The sequence below is a fragment of the Ceratotherium simum genome, chromosome 10 (genome assembly GCF_057802395.1).
Source record: "Ceratotherium simum simum isolate JZ-2026a chromosome 10, ASM5780239v1, whole genome shotgun sequence".
Taxonomy (NCBI): Eukaryota; Metazoa; Chordata; class Mammalia; order Perissodactyla; family Rhinocerotidae; genus Ceratotherium; species Ceratotherium simum.
This window is the reverse complement of record NC_141909.1, coordinates 63,725,880-63,742,479: the sequence shown is the minus strand read 5'-3', so window position 1 is coordinate 63,742,479 and position 16,600 is coordinate 63,725,880. Positions and strand designations below refer to the sequence as shown.

The window sequence follows — 16,600 nt, the reverse complement described above, 5'->3', positions numbered from 1 at the left end:
TCAAGGAGTTTATCGAATAGTGGGAAAATAAGATATTGTTATATAAGTAACTGATAGAAAGATTTTTTTTTAATAAAATTAACCATTTTATAATTTTATTTATTTATTTATTTTTTCCCCCAAAGCCCCAGTAGATAGTTGTATATCATAGCTGCACATCCTTCTAGTTGCTGTATGTGGGACGCGGCCTCAACACGGCTGGAGAAGCGGTGCGTTGGTGCGCGCCCAGGATCCAAACCTGGGCCACCAGCAGCGGAGCGTGTGCACTTAATCACTAAGCCACGGGGCCGGCCCAAGATTTTTTTTTTTAGGTGAGGAAGATCAGCCCTGAGCTAACATCCATGCCAATCCTCCTCTTTTTGCTGAGGAAGACGGGCCCTGAGCTAACATCTATTGCCAATCCTCCTTTTTTTTTTCTTTCCCCTTTTTCTCCCCAAAGCCCCAGTAGATAGTTGTATGTCATAGTTGCACATCCTTCTAGTTGCTGTATGTGGGACACCACCTCAGCATGGCCGGACAAGCGGTGTGTTGGTGCACGCCCGGGATCTGAACCCAGGGGGCTAGTAGCAGAGCGTGCACACTTAACCGCTAAGCCACGGGGCCGGCCCCTGATAGAAAGATTAAATGAGCCACTGGAGGATTGCCCAGGAACTTAAATATCAAATTATTCCTACCAAAGTCCAAAAAGCTAACTTACAATCTTTAGAAATAGAAGTCACTTGTAACCTGGAGACCATCTGCATTGAGTTTCTTTTTTTTTTTTTTTATAATTTTATTTATTTATTTTTTCCCCCAAAGCCCCAGTAGATAGTTGCATGTCATAGCTGCACATCCTTCTAGTTGCTGCATGTGGGACGCGGCATCAGCATGGCTGGAGAAGCGGTGTGTTGGTGCACGCCCTGGATCCGAACCCGGGCCGCCAGCAGTGGAGCGCGCGCACTTAACCGCTAAGCCACAGGGCCGGCCCGAGTTTCTTCATTTATTTTATTTTATTTTTTTATTTATTTATTTTTTTTAAAGATTTTATTTATTTTATTTTTTCCCCCCAAAGCCCCAGTAGATAGTTGTATGTCATAGCTGCACATCCTTCTAGTTGCTGTATGTGGGACTCGGCCTCAGGATGGACGGAGAAGTGGTGCCTCGATGCACACCCGGGATCCGAACCCGGGCCACCAGCATCGCAGCGCGCGCACTTAACCACCAAGCCACAGGGCCGGCCCTCTTCATTTATTTTAAATTATTAGTAAACCAAGGTTAACGTCAGGCAAGAGGACACTCACATTTCTCTGCTAGTTAGATTTAAACTGGCGAATTTGAAGCACTCGACTTCTTAGCCAAGGAAGAAAGGGGGAAGAACAGATAAAAAAGACTAACCATGGGTTAAGGAAAAAACACTACAAGTCTGCTAAATACATTCTCTGAATGAATGCTCTTCCTCCCATCTCCTAAACAGTCAGTGAATCACTTCAGTACTCTAGAGAGTAAGCTGCCTTAGGACAGAAACCACAGTTTATCTTTACATAACAGCACAGAGGTAGTAGGTGATGATTAACGTTCTAACCCTAGTGGCCAATTTGTAGCTCTGGATTCACGCAGCTGGCAGTACTTACCTCCCATTGTCTCACAGAATGCAACATTTCATGGGAGAAATTTGACTAAGAACAGCAATGTCAACAACTATGTTCATAAGCAAGATCCAGGCCAGTGGCAGGACGGAATATTCAAGTACCTGACTATTATGCGGACAGAATATTCAAGTACCTGACTATTATGCAATCAAAACATTAAGGATGTTTTTGAAAGATGGAATGTTTCTACACCCGAGAAATAGTGTTTTTCTTCTCTTAACGTACCTGCTTCAGGTGCCCCTTCTGTAACTGCCTTAAGATCAAAGATATTAAGTCTCTTTCCCTTGAATATATTTTTCCTAAGACTGAAAAAGAAAAAATAATTTATTTTAATGAATATTTTTATATACAATCAACAAAAAAATTATGAGAAGAAACTTTTATATAAAATATTCAACGTAGAAATTAAAAATAATTCCTGAGACCCACACCAGACATTTTAACTAAATTGCCACGTCTTTAGGGCTGATAACTAAAAACAGGAACAAAAGCTCTTGAATTTTTGCATCATAATACAACTAAGCAGTTTAATTTCCAAAATACCTAACTGAAAAGACTAGCTTAATTTGCCATAATTTTTACTTGATCCATTTCATGTTAAGGTTTGGAAAACTCAATGTTGTGGAAAGCTATCAAAATATACTAAATTAGAAGTTGTAACAGTCAACATTTGTCTGCCCTTAAAGGGCAGAAAACACTGAATGTTTAACTACAAATTATAATTATAAAAGATTGCACAGATAAATCAAAACATTCCCACTTATAAAGCAATCGTTCTGTAATTTTAAAATAATGATTAACTTTCTTTACATAACTTTTTAATTAACTATTGAAATTAATGTCAGAGAGTTAACAGGTAACTTTTCCTTGTATAATTTTAATCAACTGCTTTATGTATCAACTCACGTTCCTATTGAACAAATTTACTGGCAGATTAAAAACCAGTTTAGAAACTGGAGGGTTAGTTTTTTAAATAATTTTGAATTCGTTTCTGGATCAAATTACTTTTTTCTACTAAATTAAAGTGACTGAAAAAATGCAAATACCATATTAAAATTAAAGTGATCTCAAATCACTTAAGTTGAGTGATAAGTGATACATTATCCTCTAGCAGGTCCCCAAGTGTTTGTAAACGAAGGCATTCATGCCCCAGAACCATCCTCAGTGCCTTGCATTCTTCTCCCCACCCAGGATTCCCTCACCTTCATGCAGGTAAACAGGATGATGGATTCAAGTAACTCACAGTAAGGAGGGAATGATTCAGTAAAGTACAGAATTTTAAGAGGAATGTACTAAAGAGGAAGGGAAGACAATAGACATTTGCTGTGCATCTACTATATATAGTTTACACATGTTTCTTTCCTATTCCTCAAGAAAGCCATTTAAGCTAGGCTTCACCTTCAGCACTTTATAGGTGGGGAAACCGACTGATGGGTCTGTGAACGTTGCCCCCGGCACAGAATTAGTCAGTGGCACAGCGCCAGGAGCCTGAGGCAGGCCAGGGTGACGCCCAAGCCAGTGCTCCGTGACTCACACCTCTCCGTCTCTGCCTGAGGGAATCGGTCCAGGGCATGTTTTTGGTGACCAGTCCAGGCCTGGACTGTCTTAGGCTGTCGCAGGTCAGAGCAGGATGAACAACTTGGTATCTCACTATTGCTTCCCCTTATTCTAGAGCCCTTCAGTCAGCTTTTTAACACAGTCATTACATGCGCATAAACCCCTTTCCTACTTTTTTAGCTTCTCCTTTGCTACTGATGGTGCTCAGGGCAAGCTGCCCCAGGAAGCACCACTCTGGTATGCGGATTATTTCGAGCTGAAGACAATAAGGACTCAGAGAGCTCAGGAAAAATATTTGAGTTTCCCCTCCCAAACTGCCTAAAGAATTTAAAACCAAAAAATCTGTTTTAGGAAGGGGTTATTATCATGACTGTTATAAAAGATAATTTAGGATAGAGATTACAATAGAAAAGGCACCAACAAGCCCATCTTATCGGGAGTTCTGTCTCTCTGGCCACATTCTTTGTATGGCCCTGCGAGGAGTTGTCAGACAATCATTTACAAGGGAAGTCTCCATTTGTAAAGACATCTCCCTCTCTGTATTGAGAAAAAAGGGGGGGTGAGCTCATTTCTAGTAACTTATCAATGTGGAAGATGAAGCCTTGGGGGCTGTATAATAAACCTCACTCTTGTTTACTGTGCTTTAGTGGTAATCTCCTGTAACTGACTCCCCCCACCCCCAAATCCTCCTTTGTCATTGGCTGAAAATGATATTTAAGACGAGAATTTCTGCTATTGTGTTGAGAAACGCAGTGTCCCTGCTTTCTCCCATGTATACATGTTATTAAACTTGGTATTATTTTCTCCTGCTAACCTGTCTTGTTGATTATTTGGCCAACCAGAAGAACCTTAAGGGAAAGGGCAGAGGGAGATTCTCCCTCTTTCCCCGACACTACCTTCTAATTTTTAATGACAGTTAATATCATTAAAAATCAAATTATGATACAGCATTCTGATGTAGTTGCATGGAATCATTTCAAAGAGGACTGAAGTTAAATATTCTCAAGAAATCATAAGTAAAACTCCAAGTACACATTCAACGTTATGCAGTAAAACGTCATAAGAGCACTTTAAATTAGTAATTCAAATAATCTTCCAAAGTCATTGTAACCTCTTGAACTTCCATGGTTAACTAGTGACCATCTTTTCCAATCCTCCTGTACAAATTAGTAATTTAATACCCAGAAGGAGCTAACTCCAGTTGCTAAGATTATACTTAAAACAAAATCCATGGAATACACAACACAATGAAAATACAACAATTGTGAGCACATCCTGCAAGATGGGTTAGTTTTTCTCAGACCATGCTAAATATCGGGTTCCCCGTCCCCAATTATCACTTCATAGGCTTGAAGGAGAGAAAGAACAGAAATTTTATGTAAATACAGACAACTTTCAATTATAAAACAACTACATAACACAATGCTTAGCATCTTTAAGAACTGCCAAATTCAAATTGCCACAAATAATCTACTACTTTCCGGTACTATAATGGATTTCTTTGTTTTTTTGATGGTGGGTTATTTCTCTATCGTCTAAGAAAGACGATTATATAAAGAGATATAAAGGGTATATGAATATACATTGTAAGGCACATGATCAGAATGAAAAATAATGCTTCTCACAAAATGTTCATTTGTTCAGAATTCAGTCAGCTCTGCTTACTGTAAACGAGGAGACCTTTATTCATTGTGGGTAAATGTGAGGCAGGGCCCATTTTGATTTATGGTATAGAAAAGTGTAGGACTGCTAAACCCAGAACATCCTTCCCTCTCTAGGAAGTGGTACACAGAGAGCAAGAAGACAGATATGAATGCATCCATAATGCTCAGATATCCATCAGCAATGAAGTAAACCTACAGTTAAACACACAAAACCAAACAGACTGCAAGGCTTCAATACCTTTTTCTAAGACCAATGGTCTTCTCCTGGCCAACATAACCGTCAGATCCTTCATCAAACTGAATCTGATGCACTGGTCTCGTACTAACTCTAGCTGTGGCAGATCTGGCGACTTTCATATCTGATATTATGTTACTGAAACTGCAATAAGAAAAAGGTCAAGCATATTACAAACTTGAGCTACAGAATAGTAATAAACTTTCTTAAACATGAGATTCACATCACTTAATTCGTACTTTACTTCTATGCACTAACACAACATAAAAAGTTATGTTTAAATAAAAGATTATATGTCACACAGTAACATTCACATTCCACAGACCCCTAAGATTTATGATTCCTTCTCTTTTAAAGATGTGCTTCAGAGATGTTCATTTAAAACATAAATTCAAAGTGTCACTTATGAAAAATCATCAAATATCCAGAGAAGTTGATATACAGTCAATATCTGTATACTTATCACGTAGGTTAAAAAACTAAATTAAAGTTGAAATTTAGCCACATTTTTTTGTTGCCTTGCATTTGTGCAAATACAAATAAAAAGAGTGATCTGACTGACAGCCCCATCATCTGTATTTTTCTTTTAACTTCCTGAGATAAGTCTGGTACACGTGCTCATTGAGAACGACTGATTTAGATCATGATCCAAAACAAAGGAGCGCCACCACTGACTACATTTCGGCAGCAGGTGATATAACTTGGCCTAAAGCGATGAGAGATGAGAAGATGGGTGGAAAGATTTCAGCTAAAACATAAGAATAAGGGAGAAAAGAGAAGGAAACAGGCCTGAAGATTATCAGACTGTGCATAAAACCAGCAAATTATTTAACTGAAAAAAATTAATCTCAGAGAAGCTTCTTATTCTGCTATTTATTTATTTATTTTTAATAACACTACTAAATTTATCATTTCTTTTTCAGGGACAAAAAATTGTGTAATTTCTCAAAAGAAAGTTTAACTATTCAATTGGTCTTTTAAGAACTGCAATCTTACTTAAGACATGAGTTTAAAAAAAATCATGGGGCTGGCCTGGTGGCACAGGCGGTTAAGTTCCATGCTCCGCTGCGGCAGCACGGGGTTCGCAGGTTCAGATCCTGGGCATGCACCGACGCACCGCTTGGCAAGCCATGCTGTGGCAGCATCCCATATAAAGTGGAGGAAGATGGGCACAGGCCAGTCTTCCTCAGCAGGGAAAAAAAAAAAAAAAAGAAAGAAAAAGAAAAAAGAGGAGGATTGGCGGATGTTAGCACAGGGCTGATCTTCCTTACCAAAAAAACCAAAAATCAAATTGCTAATATTCCACTTATGAGGCGTATTTTATATATAAATGAATATATTATGTATATTACTCACCAGTCACATAAAAAACAACCTATTTTGAGATACCAGCCTTACTGGAATAACTATTTGATTCACTAACCTAATTTTAGGTCTTTCTCCATCTTTCTGTGCCCTTGAGTCTTCCTCATGCTGTTGGAGCTGCCTGAGCAGCTCCGACTTGGTTGTCTGCTTGTCAAAAGGGAGAGAATCTGCAACAGCAGATGCAGCGGCCACCAACTCAGGACTCAGGGACTCGCTTCTGAAAAAGCAAAGGAAAAACAAATGAGAAAGAAAAAAAGAGGTATTACTTATTATGCCATTAGTTTAGTGGAAAGCAAAATGATTCTTTTCGGAGGAAATTTTTATCCTTTAAAAAAGTATCATGCAATTCAATTTCTGAAAAAATTAAGAATTCTTAAATATTAGCTATCGGTTTTATATAAACTTTGAAATGTTAAAGGTCAAAGTTAACGGAAACTTGCTGAAGCACAATACTAACTCAGAACAATATATTAAGGTGGAGAGGTGAGGGACCAGCCTTAAAAATTATAAATTGGTAGATTTATTCATTAGATGCCCTTTTATTTCAAAAACAATATATATTACAACCAAATATAAACGTGGCTAAACCTGTTCATAGACTCTTTCTTCATAATAGCCTAAAACTGGAAACAACCCAAAGGTCTACAATCAGGAGAACAGATAAACAAATTGTGATATATGCACACAATGGAATAGTACTCAGCCCACACCACGCCACAACATGAATGAACCTGAATGAAAGAAGTTGTTTAAAAAGAGTATATACTGTATGATTCCATTTATATCAAGTTCTAGAACAAGCAAAACTAATTTAAGGTGTAAAAAATCAGAACAGTGGGTGCCTCAGGACAGAAGGCTGCTGACAGGGAGGATGAAAATGGGAAATGCTCTGCCTCTTGATAAGCATAGGGTTACATGGGCATACCCATTTGTTAAAATCCTACAGCTAAGATTTGTACACTTCAATGTATGTAAATTTTACCTAAAAAAAAAAAGAACCATAAATCATCATCATCAAGTAGGAGGTAAAAAGTGGGTAAAGGCATAAACAATACAAGAATAGCACAATGTTGGTAATTATTGAAGCTGGGTGACAGGTATTCATTATATGATTTTGTTTACTTTGTTTATGTTTTAAATCTTCCATAAGAAAAATCTAAAAAAAAAGCCAAAAAACCCCAAAGCCTACTCTTTAGTAAATTAGGGTAAGTTAATAGAAAAACATGCCAGACATAAAAAGAAATTAGTTTTTTAATTCACTGAGAATTGCCATCTCAATGAGTAGGATCCAAATTAATGTTTTACTATACCTGCCTTTTTATATTATGATCTGTTGTCTAATATGCAAGGCAAAGTTCCCAAATCCCTGAAGTTGTCAGATAAAGATTTTAAGTACTTTACTTACTAAGATACAGGACATCTACAATCTGACTGGAATGGAAGAAAAATAGGAGAATGAAAAGAGGAAATATAACAATTAGTTAAAAAGAAATGTTCTACTTTCAAAACTATTACCTGTGAATAAGGCTTAAACCTTATCCCAATTTCTTTCATAACTACTTTTTGTTTCACAAACTACTTGTGAAGTTTACTTTCAAATTTTAATATATATACTTCATCAGAGTATGCAAAGAATATAGATGAGCATTCATTTTCTAGAACCATGCATTTTATGACAATGGTGCTCTTTATAGTCATAGCTTCTGGCTTCATAATTTGAAATGTTCTAATCAATAAAAATTGTGGAGGAGCCTCTGTCATTGAGATAATGTTTACATACAGGGATCTTTCTATACTGAGTTTAACAACCTGATGAGAACTTGTTAAAATATCTTTTAACAATCTAGTCTACCCTATCATCAGACTATTTCATGAATACATACTTTTTTACTCTATACCCTTCTGTACATTCTGAATTTCTTTAAAATGAACTGCATGACATACACAATTTCAGAAAGGGAATCCTGATGAGGGGAAAAATACTATTGGGTGGAGACACAAAATGGTGTAACTTTCAGCAGGCAAATTGGTGACATATATCAAACGCCTAAAAAATATGCAAATCTCTTGACCTAGCAATTTCACTTTGAGGAATATTTGTCTAAAGAAAATAAACAGCTATGTGGAATTTGAGGGATACAGCATACTCCAAACTCAAGGCCTAAGCAGTTCCATCCCCTATGCCTGAAAAGTATCTGCATGTCTTTATCCCTAACTTTATTTCAGGCCTTTGCTCACATATTACGTTATCAGAGTTCTTCCCTGCTCACTTTTTAAAAAACAGCACCTCTCCAGCCCCATCGCTCTTATTTTTCATGTTTCGTCATCTCATATTCTGTGTTTGTGTGTGTGTGTGTGGTGTAAGTACATCCCCTCTCCCACCACCACCCCTCCACCATAATGTAGGGTGTAGAGACTTTGTTTTGTTCAATCTTCTATTTCTATCACTTTGGACAGTGCCTGACATATAATGGCAACCAAAAGTTGCTGAATGAATGAATGATGTTAATCACAGCATCGTTTTATACTAATGAAAAACTAGAAATAATCTAAATTTCAAGTAGGAGATTAATTAACTGAATAATAACTGAAGCTTTCTTACTGGATAATCAGAGCAGGTAGTTGTTTGGTTAAGAGAAAGTTAAAGTTGGAGCTAGAAATTTTGGTTACTTCTGCACCTACCAGGGGTCTTGTTCAGTTTCATGACACGTTCAGACTCACAAAACTACCAGACACACCTGGCCCATCTACTCAGAAAGACAAAGGACAGAACCATAGCAGGCTGGCAGGGCAGCCTCAATGTCCCTCTCAGCAGGAGTCCTTACAACACTTACGTTGGTGACACTTCACACAGCCATCCAAGAGCCCTCACAGAGGTGCGGGAGCTTCCTGGCTTAGTGCCCCACGGGAACCAATATGTCCTGTCACACAAGGCGGCAGACAGAGTTTCCAGGGTCCCTACAAGTGACATGCAGTACGAGAGTAACTGCACTCAAGGAAGCCTTAAGTATGGTGTCCCCATAAGGTACCTTATAGTTCTCCTAATCCAGATGCAATCAATCAATCAGGGGTCAATTTTAGCGTGATAATGTTGCCAACAATACAGCTGAACCCTCAGTTATCAGGTTACCAGGTGTGGCAGATTATATTTTCAGAAAAGAGAGACAGCAATATTTCTGGTCCCACATGCTCTTCCAAAACCTTGCCACACCCCCACTGAAAGAGGAAATCCATTGCCCCTACTCTTATAACCAGGGTAGACTTTGTGACTGCCTCGACGAACAGAACGAGATAGAAGTGATGCATTGTGACTTGTGAGGCTGTCATATAAGGTGACATAGCTTTTGCCTGGATCTCTCTTGAGACGTCTGTCCATGGAAGCCAGCTATCAGGCTGCAAAGAACCACAGGCCACATGAAGAGGCCATGGGTAAGTGTTCTAGCCAAGAGCCACAAATAGTCTCAGGCAACAGCCAGCATCAACCACTGAAATGTACAAAAGCAAGCGTTCAGAAGATTCCAAATACCAGCCTTGAACCCGCCCCTGCTAACTAAGAGTGGAGCAGACACAGCCATCACTGCCACACTCCGCCCAAACTGCAGACAGATGCTGGCACTGTTAAGCCACTAAGCTTTGGGGTGGTTTGTTACGCAGCAATAGGGAACTGTAACAGATTTTCGTGCCTGGAAGGTGGGTGTTGCTATAATGAAAAAACAAAAGGTATGGGAGAGGTTTGGGTATTGGGCCGTGGGTGGAAACTGGAAAGAACTTGAGGAAGCTTAGTGAAAGCTTAGGGCCTCAAAGAGGCTGTTCCAGTTCCACAGCCCTCAAAGAAGCTGTGAGTGAGGGCTTTAGGGAAATGAAGGATACTGCAAGCTGGAGAAAAGTGGACCTTTGTTTAGCAACACTGTTGCTTATAGTGATGTGGAAAATGGGAAACAGACTCAATGAATTGGATGATCTACTAAGGAGACTTCCAGACTTTGTGTTGAAGGCGCCTCCTGGCTTCTTTGTTGTGATGGTAAAATGTGACAAGTGAGAGATAAGAAAGAACTGTTCCATATAAAGGAGCCAGGACTGGCTGGGATCAAAAACAGAATTGTTTCTCATTCTTAACCCCTCCAGACAGCAAACAATGCTCAAATTTAGAAATGGCTTCTGACTGGAGATTAAATCCAGGGCAGTGTCAGGAAAACACTGTGTAAAGATGGGCACGACTGTAAAACCATTTGTTAAGATCTTGGATGGTGCCTCAGAGAGCCTTTCAAATAGACAACAGGATTTCTAAGAAACTTAAGGGTGTGGGACCACAGCCTCTCTCAGGAGCTCAGTGTAGACCAGGACCTTGGTTCCAAACTGTGCCCTAGGGCAGGCTGGAGCACACAGGGAAACACAGCCATATCTGTCATTGACCATGTAAACTACTAACTCAAGAGAGTTCACAGTTTTAGCATTAGACTACTGCACTCCTTTCTATGACATCATATCTTTGTGAAGATGGTTTTCCTGCAGTCGCTGTGATAAAAAGCAAGTACCCTTCAAAAATCAATGTGGAACAGGTAATGAGAGGTGTGCAAGGCATCCAACCTGAGTCCAAGGCCAGGTCATAAAAACAATACAAACTCCTCCTGGCTCACTTTCTCTTGGGACACTCGCCCTTGGAACCCAGCCACCACGCAGTGAGGAAGCCCAGGCCACATAGAGGTGTTTCTGCTAACAGTCCCAGCAAACGTTTCAGCTAATAGCCAGCATCAACTGCCAGACCTAGGAGTGAGCAAACCTTCAGATGATTCCAGCTCCTGGACTCCCAAGTCTTCCAACTGAGGCCCCAGACATCACGGGGCAGAGATCAGCCTTCTCCACCAGGCTCTGTTCAAACTGCTGACCCACAGAGCCCATGAGCACAAAAAACGGTGGTTTTCTCCCTCCCTGCAGCCCTCTTCTCTCTCCTCCTGTCTTCTCCCTCACCCTCCCCTTTCTCTTGTTACCTCTCCTCCTTTGCCCCCTCCTCTCTCCCCTCTTCTCTCTCCTCCTGTCTTCTCCCTCACCCTCCCCTTCCTCCCTGCTCCCTCTCCTCACTCCCCCTTTTCCTTACTACTGTTTAGTATTTTGCCTCCTGCACTCCCCTTTTCCTACACTCTCACGTCCCCTCCCCTTCCCTCACCACCACTTTCGTTAGATCTTCATCCCTCTCCCTTCTCTAAAAAAAAAAAAAAAAAAAGGATTAAAAAAATGGTTGTTTTATGCTGCTAAATTTTGGGGCAATTGTTATGCAGCCATGGTAACTATATCGATGGGGGATCAATATATATTACAAATAAAGAAACTAAAAGCAGGCTATGCATGGAGCAACGATGACAGCACATCATGAATCAAAGATGATGATTAACCCAAATCTGTGCATCTGGAATCCCTTAAAAAATAAGGAGGGAGGGCAAAAATCATTAAAATATATATTTTTAAAAACTCAAAACAAATGCACCTCATTTTCCAATTTTTTTTTTTTTTTTTGTGAGGAAGATCAGCCCTGAGCTAACATCTGCCAATCCTCCTCTTTTTTTGCTGAGGAGGACTGGTCTTGGGCTAAGATCCATGCCCATATTCCTCCACTTTATATGGGACGCCGCCACAGCATGGCCTGACAAACGGTGCGTCGGTGCGCGCCTGGGGTCCTCAAACCCCGGGCTGCTGCTGCCGCCACAGCAGAGCTAGAGCACTTAACCGCCTTCGCCACCGGCCGGCCCCCTCATTTACCAATCTTTTGATGTAGGAACAAAGCCTCTTCTTTGAACATAGAACCACTGAGAGAAGTTGTAAGATACATCTTTTATATATACACCACATCCATAGTACATCCTCCAATATTTCCAATTTTGGTTTCTTTAAAGTAGAAACATAGAGCAAGAACTTAAAAATGCTTACAAAGCAATCTGAGTGCAGAATTCTCCTAGATTTTTATGCTTGTCTCATTCATACCTAATTCGAAAGAATTTTCAAAATTACCTTTCCTGAATTTTTGCAAAGCATTCAACTCATTTTAACCATTTCTATAAGTTAATTAAATTGTATAATTATAATAAAAACCACGATGGGTCATAAACAGGTCTGGGAGCTAAAAAAATCTCACTCTTGATAAGTATTTATATATGTATGTGTGTATTATCTAATTCTATATATACTTATATAGAATTTTTTTGTTGTTTTATTTTGTTTCTAAAAAGGAGGAGGAGGTACCTACTATGGGCACATCACTGAATTAGCTTACTTTCGACCACCCAATTATGTTTTCCAGGGGTAGTTGTGATACAATGTGATACAATGTAGAAACTAAGAAGGTCCATAAAAATGTTAAGTCACTCAGGGAAACAAATCTACACTATCTGTCTATTCTGCTAAGAGAGGTCAGAGATGGTCATCTTAAAGCCACATACCTTTTTACTTGAATCCATGATGTCATCAATTTAAGACACATCATTTATGTATCACTAAAACAAAACACTGCCACTTAAACTACAACACAATGCTAAAATATCACTGACTGCACTTAGAATCAGTGAAAGACAATACAGTTTTGGCAAGCACAAGTAAACACAGTATTTTGAGGAAACCACATAATCTGAGAGCACTGATAACTACTGGTCAAAGTAAGTCATATAAAATAGCTGTAATCGGGCTGGCCGGGTGGTGCAGCAGTTAAGTTCACTTGTTCTGCTTTGGTGGCCCAGAGTTTGCCGGTTCGGATCCTGGGCACAGACCTACGCACCGCTCATCAAGCCATGCTGAGGTGGCGTCCCACGTAGAGCAACTAGAGGGATGTGCAACTATGACATACAACCACCTACTGGAGCTTTGGGAAGAAAAGGGGAAAAAAAGGAGGAAGACTGGCAATAGATGTTAGCTCAGGGCCAATCTTTCTCAAAAAAAAAAAAAAAAAAGTTGTAATCAACATGTTAAAATTCTATCCTAGGTGGAATTTTTTTGTGTGTGTGTGAGGAAGATTAGCCCTGAGCTAACATCTGATGTCAATCCTCCTCTTTTTTACTGAGGAAGATTGGCCCTGGGCTAACATCCGTGGCTATCTTCCTCTACTTAATATGTGGGATGCCTGCCACAGCATGGCTTGATACGCAGTGTGTAGTTCCATGCTCAGGACCTGAACCTGCAAATCCCGGGCCGCTGAAGCAGAGGGCATGAACTTAACCACCATGCCATCAGGCTGGCCCCCTAGGTGGAATTTTTAAAATGGAAATTTCCAATAAACAAGTCCTTCAGAGACACAAAGCTACTTTCAAATCAGGATGTAAATCATTTGTTAATTTACACCTTAGAGAGGCAATTAATTGGCAGTTAATAACACTGATGAATATGTAAGACAATGTGTGAAATTCTCAGTCCGATCACTACTCTTTTCCTCTCTCTAGACTGTATACAGATGTCCCCTTCTTATTTAAGTACAGAACAATAACAGTATTTCTCAAGTAATTATTAGTTTCTGTGTTTACAAACTGATACTTACTCTTCATTAATTCAGTATCTCCCATGTACTCTAATTTTAAAAAGTTTTTCTAAAAGAAAAAGTTTACTGGAGTTTCAAAAATTACTTTCAAAGAAGAACATTCAAATTGCAATTCAGTTTACCTCTCCTTTGGGGCACCTCCTGGAGCTCTCTGAGGCCTGCCAACTGCAGCCTCCAAACTTTTCAGTTGTCTTCTGCTGGGCGGCTTTGTTGTTTGTACATTTACTGTGCTTAATTCAACTTTCATGCCCTTAATAATTCGTAACAAGTCTTTTTTCATATTCTCCTTTACACCGTCTTGGCTCTCCGTCTCCTTGGAAATCTCCTGGGTTGGAATAGACTGCTCATCTTTCTTGCCATAAATCACACTGTTAGTGCCAAAATATCTTTGGATATTATTTTTTGTCCTAGAAAGATGCATTTAAGAAAAAAGAATGAAAAATACAATGCAAAATAAGAAAGCAAGGTCTCAGAACACTGTTTCTATGTGTTTTTAAAAATTTTCAATTCAAATCCTTCTCTTTTGTTTATTATTGTTAACAACCATAACGACAGCAACTTAACATTTATTGAACATATACTAAGTGCCTAGTCTTGTGCAACATATTTTATGTACATTTTCTCATACCCACATCAACCCCATAAGGTAGGAATTATCTCCATTTTGCAGATAAGGGAAGTGGAAACCAGAAGTGAAGTAACTTACTCAAGGTCCTGTAGCTCCCAGCTCACTAAGGCCTAAGACACACTGGGGAGCCACAAACGGGTTACAGGTATGCTGAGATATCCATCACCCGGTCCTCAGGGTGGCTGGGTGAGGCCCGGGGCTGCTGTGTTCCCGTCTGCTGCTCCCTTCATTTACCTCGGGGTTTTGTACAAATATCTTTTCCTCTGTGTTCCACGACATAAAAAAAGGTTGCAAAACACTGACATGGCTAATAAATTTCCATTTATTATTCTCAAACCCCAAACTGACTGACTGCCAAGTCCTAGATCTTAACATGATATAACAATACCTCTTTAAAAAGCCATAATTAAACATTATGAAAATAAATTTCTATCAACCAAAAAAGGTTACTTTCTTTTTAAAAATAATTTATACATGTTATTCTAATCTGATAAACTCTCTCATTGAGCTACTTGCCATTTAAGCAATCACTATTTGTAAGCTAAGCTAAAATGGAACACAAAAAAGAATACCCAGTGGCTAGAGTTGCCATTCTGCTTGCTTCATTACACACATTAGTGAAAAACACCACCACAAATGATTACATCTATTTCAAACTCATGCAAAAGATTTTTCAATTCTAAGTAACCCAAATATCTTATTTTGTGGTGTTAAAAACTTTTTGACATTGACGAACTTTAAAAATTAATGAATGTGTTAGTTTTAGTAACAGGGTATAATGTATAAAAAGTCATTCATTAAATACAGTGAATATCTACTCCGCACTGGAGACTATACTAGCTATTGACAATATATTAGTAAAGAAGAATTTCATGGTCCCTATCTTTATGAAGCTAACATGCTAGAGCACTGTTCTCAAACTTGAACATATATAGGAATTACCTAGAGGACTTATTAAAACACAGATTCTTCGGTCCCACTAAGGAATTCTGATCCAGTAGCTTTGGGGAAGGACTCAGAGTTTGCATTTCTAACAAGTTCCCCAGTAATGCTGATGTTGCCCATCAGAGGACCACATTTGAGTAGCTATGTTATGTATGTCATTTGATCCTTACAATCCTATAGCACAGGTTTTATTATTCCCGTTTTACAGAAGAAGAAGCTGCTGCTCAAAGAGGTTAAATTAGGGGTTCTCAACCTTCAGAGGTCATAGGAATCACCTAGGAAGCTTACTTAAAACACAGATTCCTGAGATGCTGAATTGGTAAGTTTGGAACAGGGCCCAAGGATCTGCATTTAACCAAGACCTCAGGTGACTCTGATGCAACTGATCTCAAGAACCTGCATCAGACTCTGGGTTAAATACTACGTCAAGTTCTCAAAGCTAGCAAACGGTAATGCCAGGCTAGGGACCCTCTAATGAAAGAGAAAATGGCTATTTCCAAAAATCCTGAAACAAACTATTTGATCTGCTTACAAAAATGTCAGAGGCTAATACATCAGGCACTTAAAAATTAGAATGAAAAACCAAATGCATAACTAGTATCCTGATAATCAGTACACAAGACCCTCATTATAATATTCAATATACAACTTAAGGACAAGCTCTCACTATTATTTCACATGTCAAAGTTAAACTAATATTAAAAGTATTATAACAGAAAGGTGGCAATCAGGGGAACGAATCTCACGTATAACCCGTACTTCAATGTTTCCTTCCAAAACTGCTATAGTACCAGTGAAGGTAATTTATACTTACACCAGGAAAATCATGTCTGTATAGGAAGTAACTCCCTAACACTAAAATAATAAAACTGGAGCCCTAACCTCCCACCTGAGGTTGTTTCCACTGAAAGCAGCTCATCAGCACTTCAAATGCAACACATCCAAACCCACATTCAAGGGCTCCCCTCTCAGACTTGCTATTCGTCCTTCTGTATTGAATGGGCCTCTTACCATAAACAGGTATTTTTATATCCTAAAAATTACATTTTAAAAGCTTTCTCA

At 39.1% G+C, this 16,600-nt stretch overlaps 2 protein-coding genes and 1 pseudogene across 3 annotated transcripts in view; 2 read left to right on the top strand and 1 right to left on the bottom strand.

Moving 5' to 3' along the window:
* LOC147916137 (serine/threonine-protein phosphatase 4 regulatory subunit 2 pseudogene) overlaps window positions 1-16,600 on the top strand; it is a 212,217-nt pseudogene that overhangs the window by 17,062 nt on the left and 178,555 nt on the right.
* Window positions 1-16,600, top strand: part of SLC25A15 (solute carrier family 25 member 15) — an 82,195-nt gene that overhangs the window by 17,075 nt on the left and 48,520 nt on the right. The gene's annotated exons all lie outside the window — the stretch shown is intronic.
* The window catches only part of MRPS31 (mitochondrial ribosomal protein S31), a 33,585-nt gene that overhangs the window by 15,830 nt on the left and 1,155 nt on the right, over window positions 1-16,600 (bottom strand). For both annotated transcript variants that reach the window (XM_087436127.1, XM_014797393.2), the window contains exons 2-5: window positions 14,088-14,372; window positions 6,508-6,666; window positions 5,088-5,228; window positions 1,854-1,933 (exon numbers count right to left, since the gene is read on the bottom strand). In XM_087436127.1, the coding sequence (XP_087292253.1) occupies window positions 1,854-1,933; window positions 5,088-5,228; window positions 6,508-6,666; window positions 14,088-14,372 (665 nt within the window). The remainder of the gene's footprint in view (window positions 1-1,853; window positions 1,934-5,087; window positions 5,229-6,507; window positions 6,667-14,087; window positions 14,373-16,600) is intronic.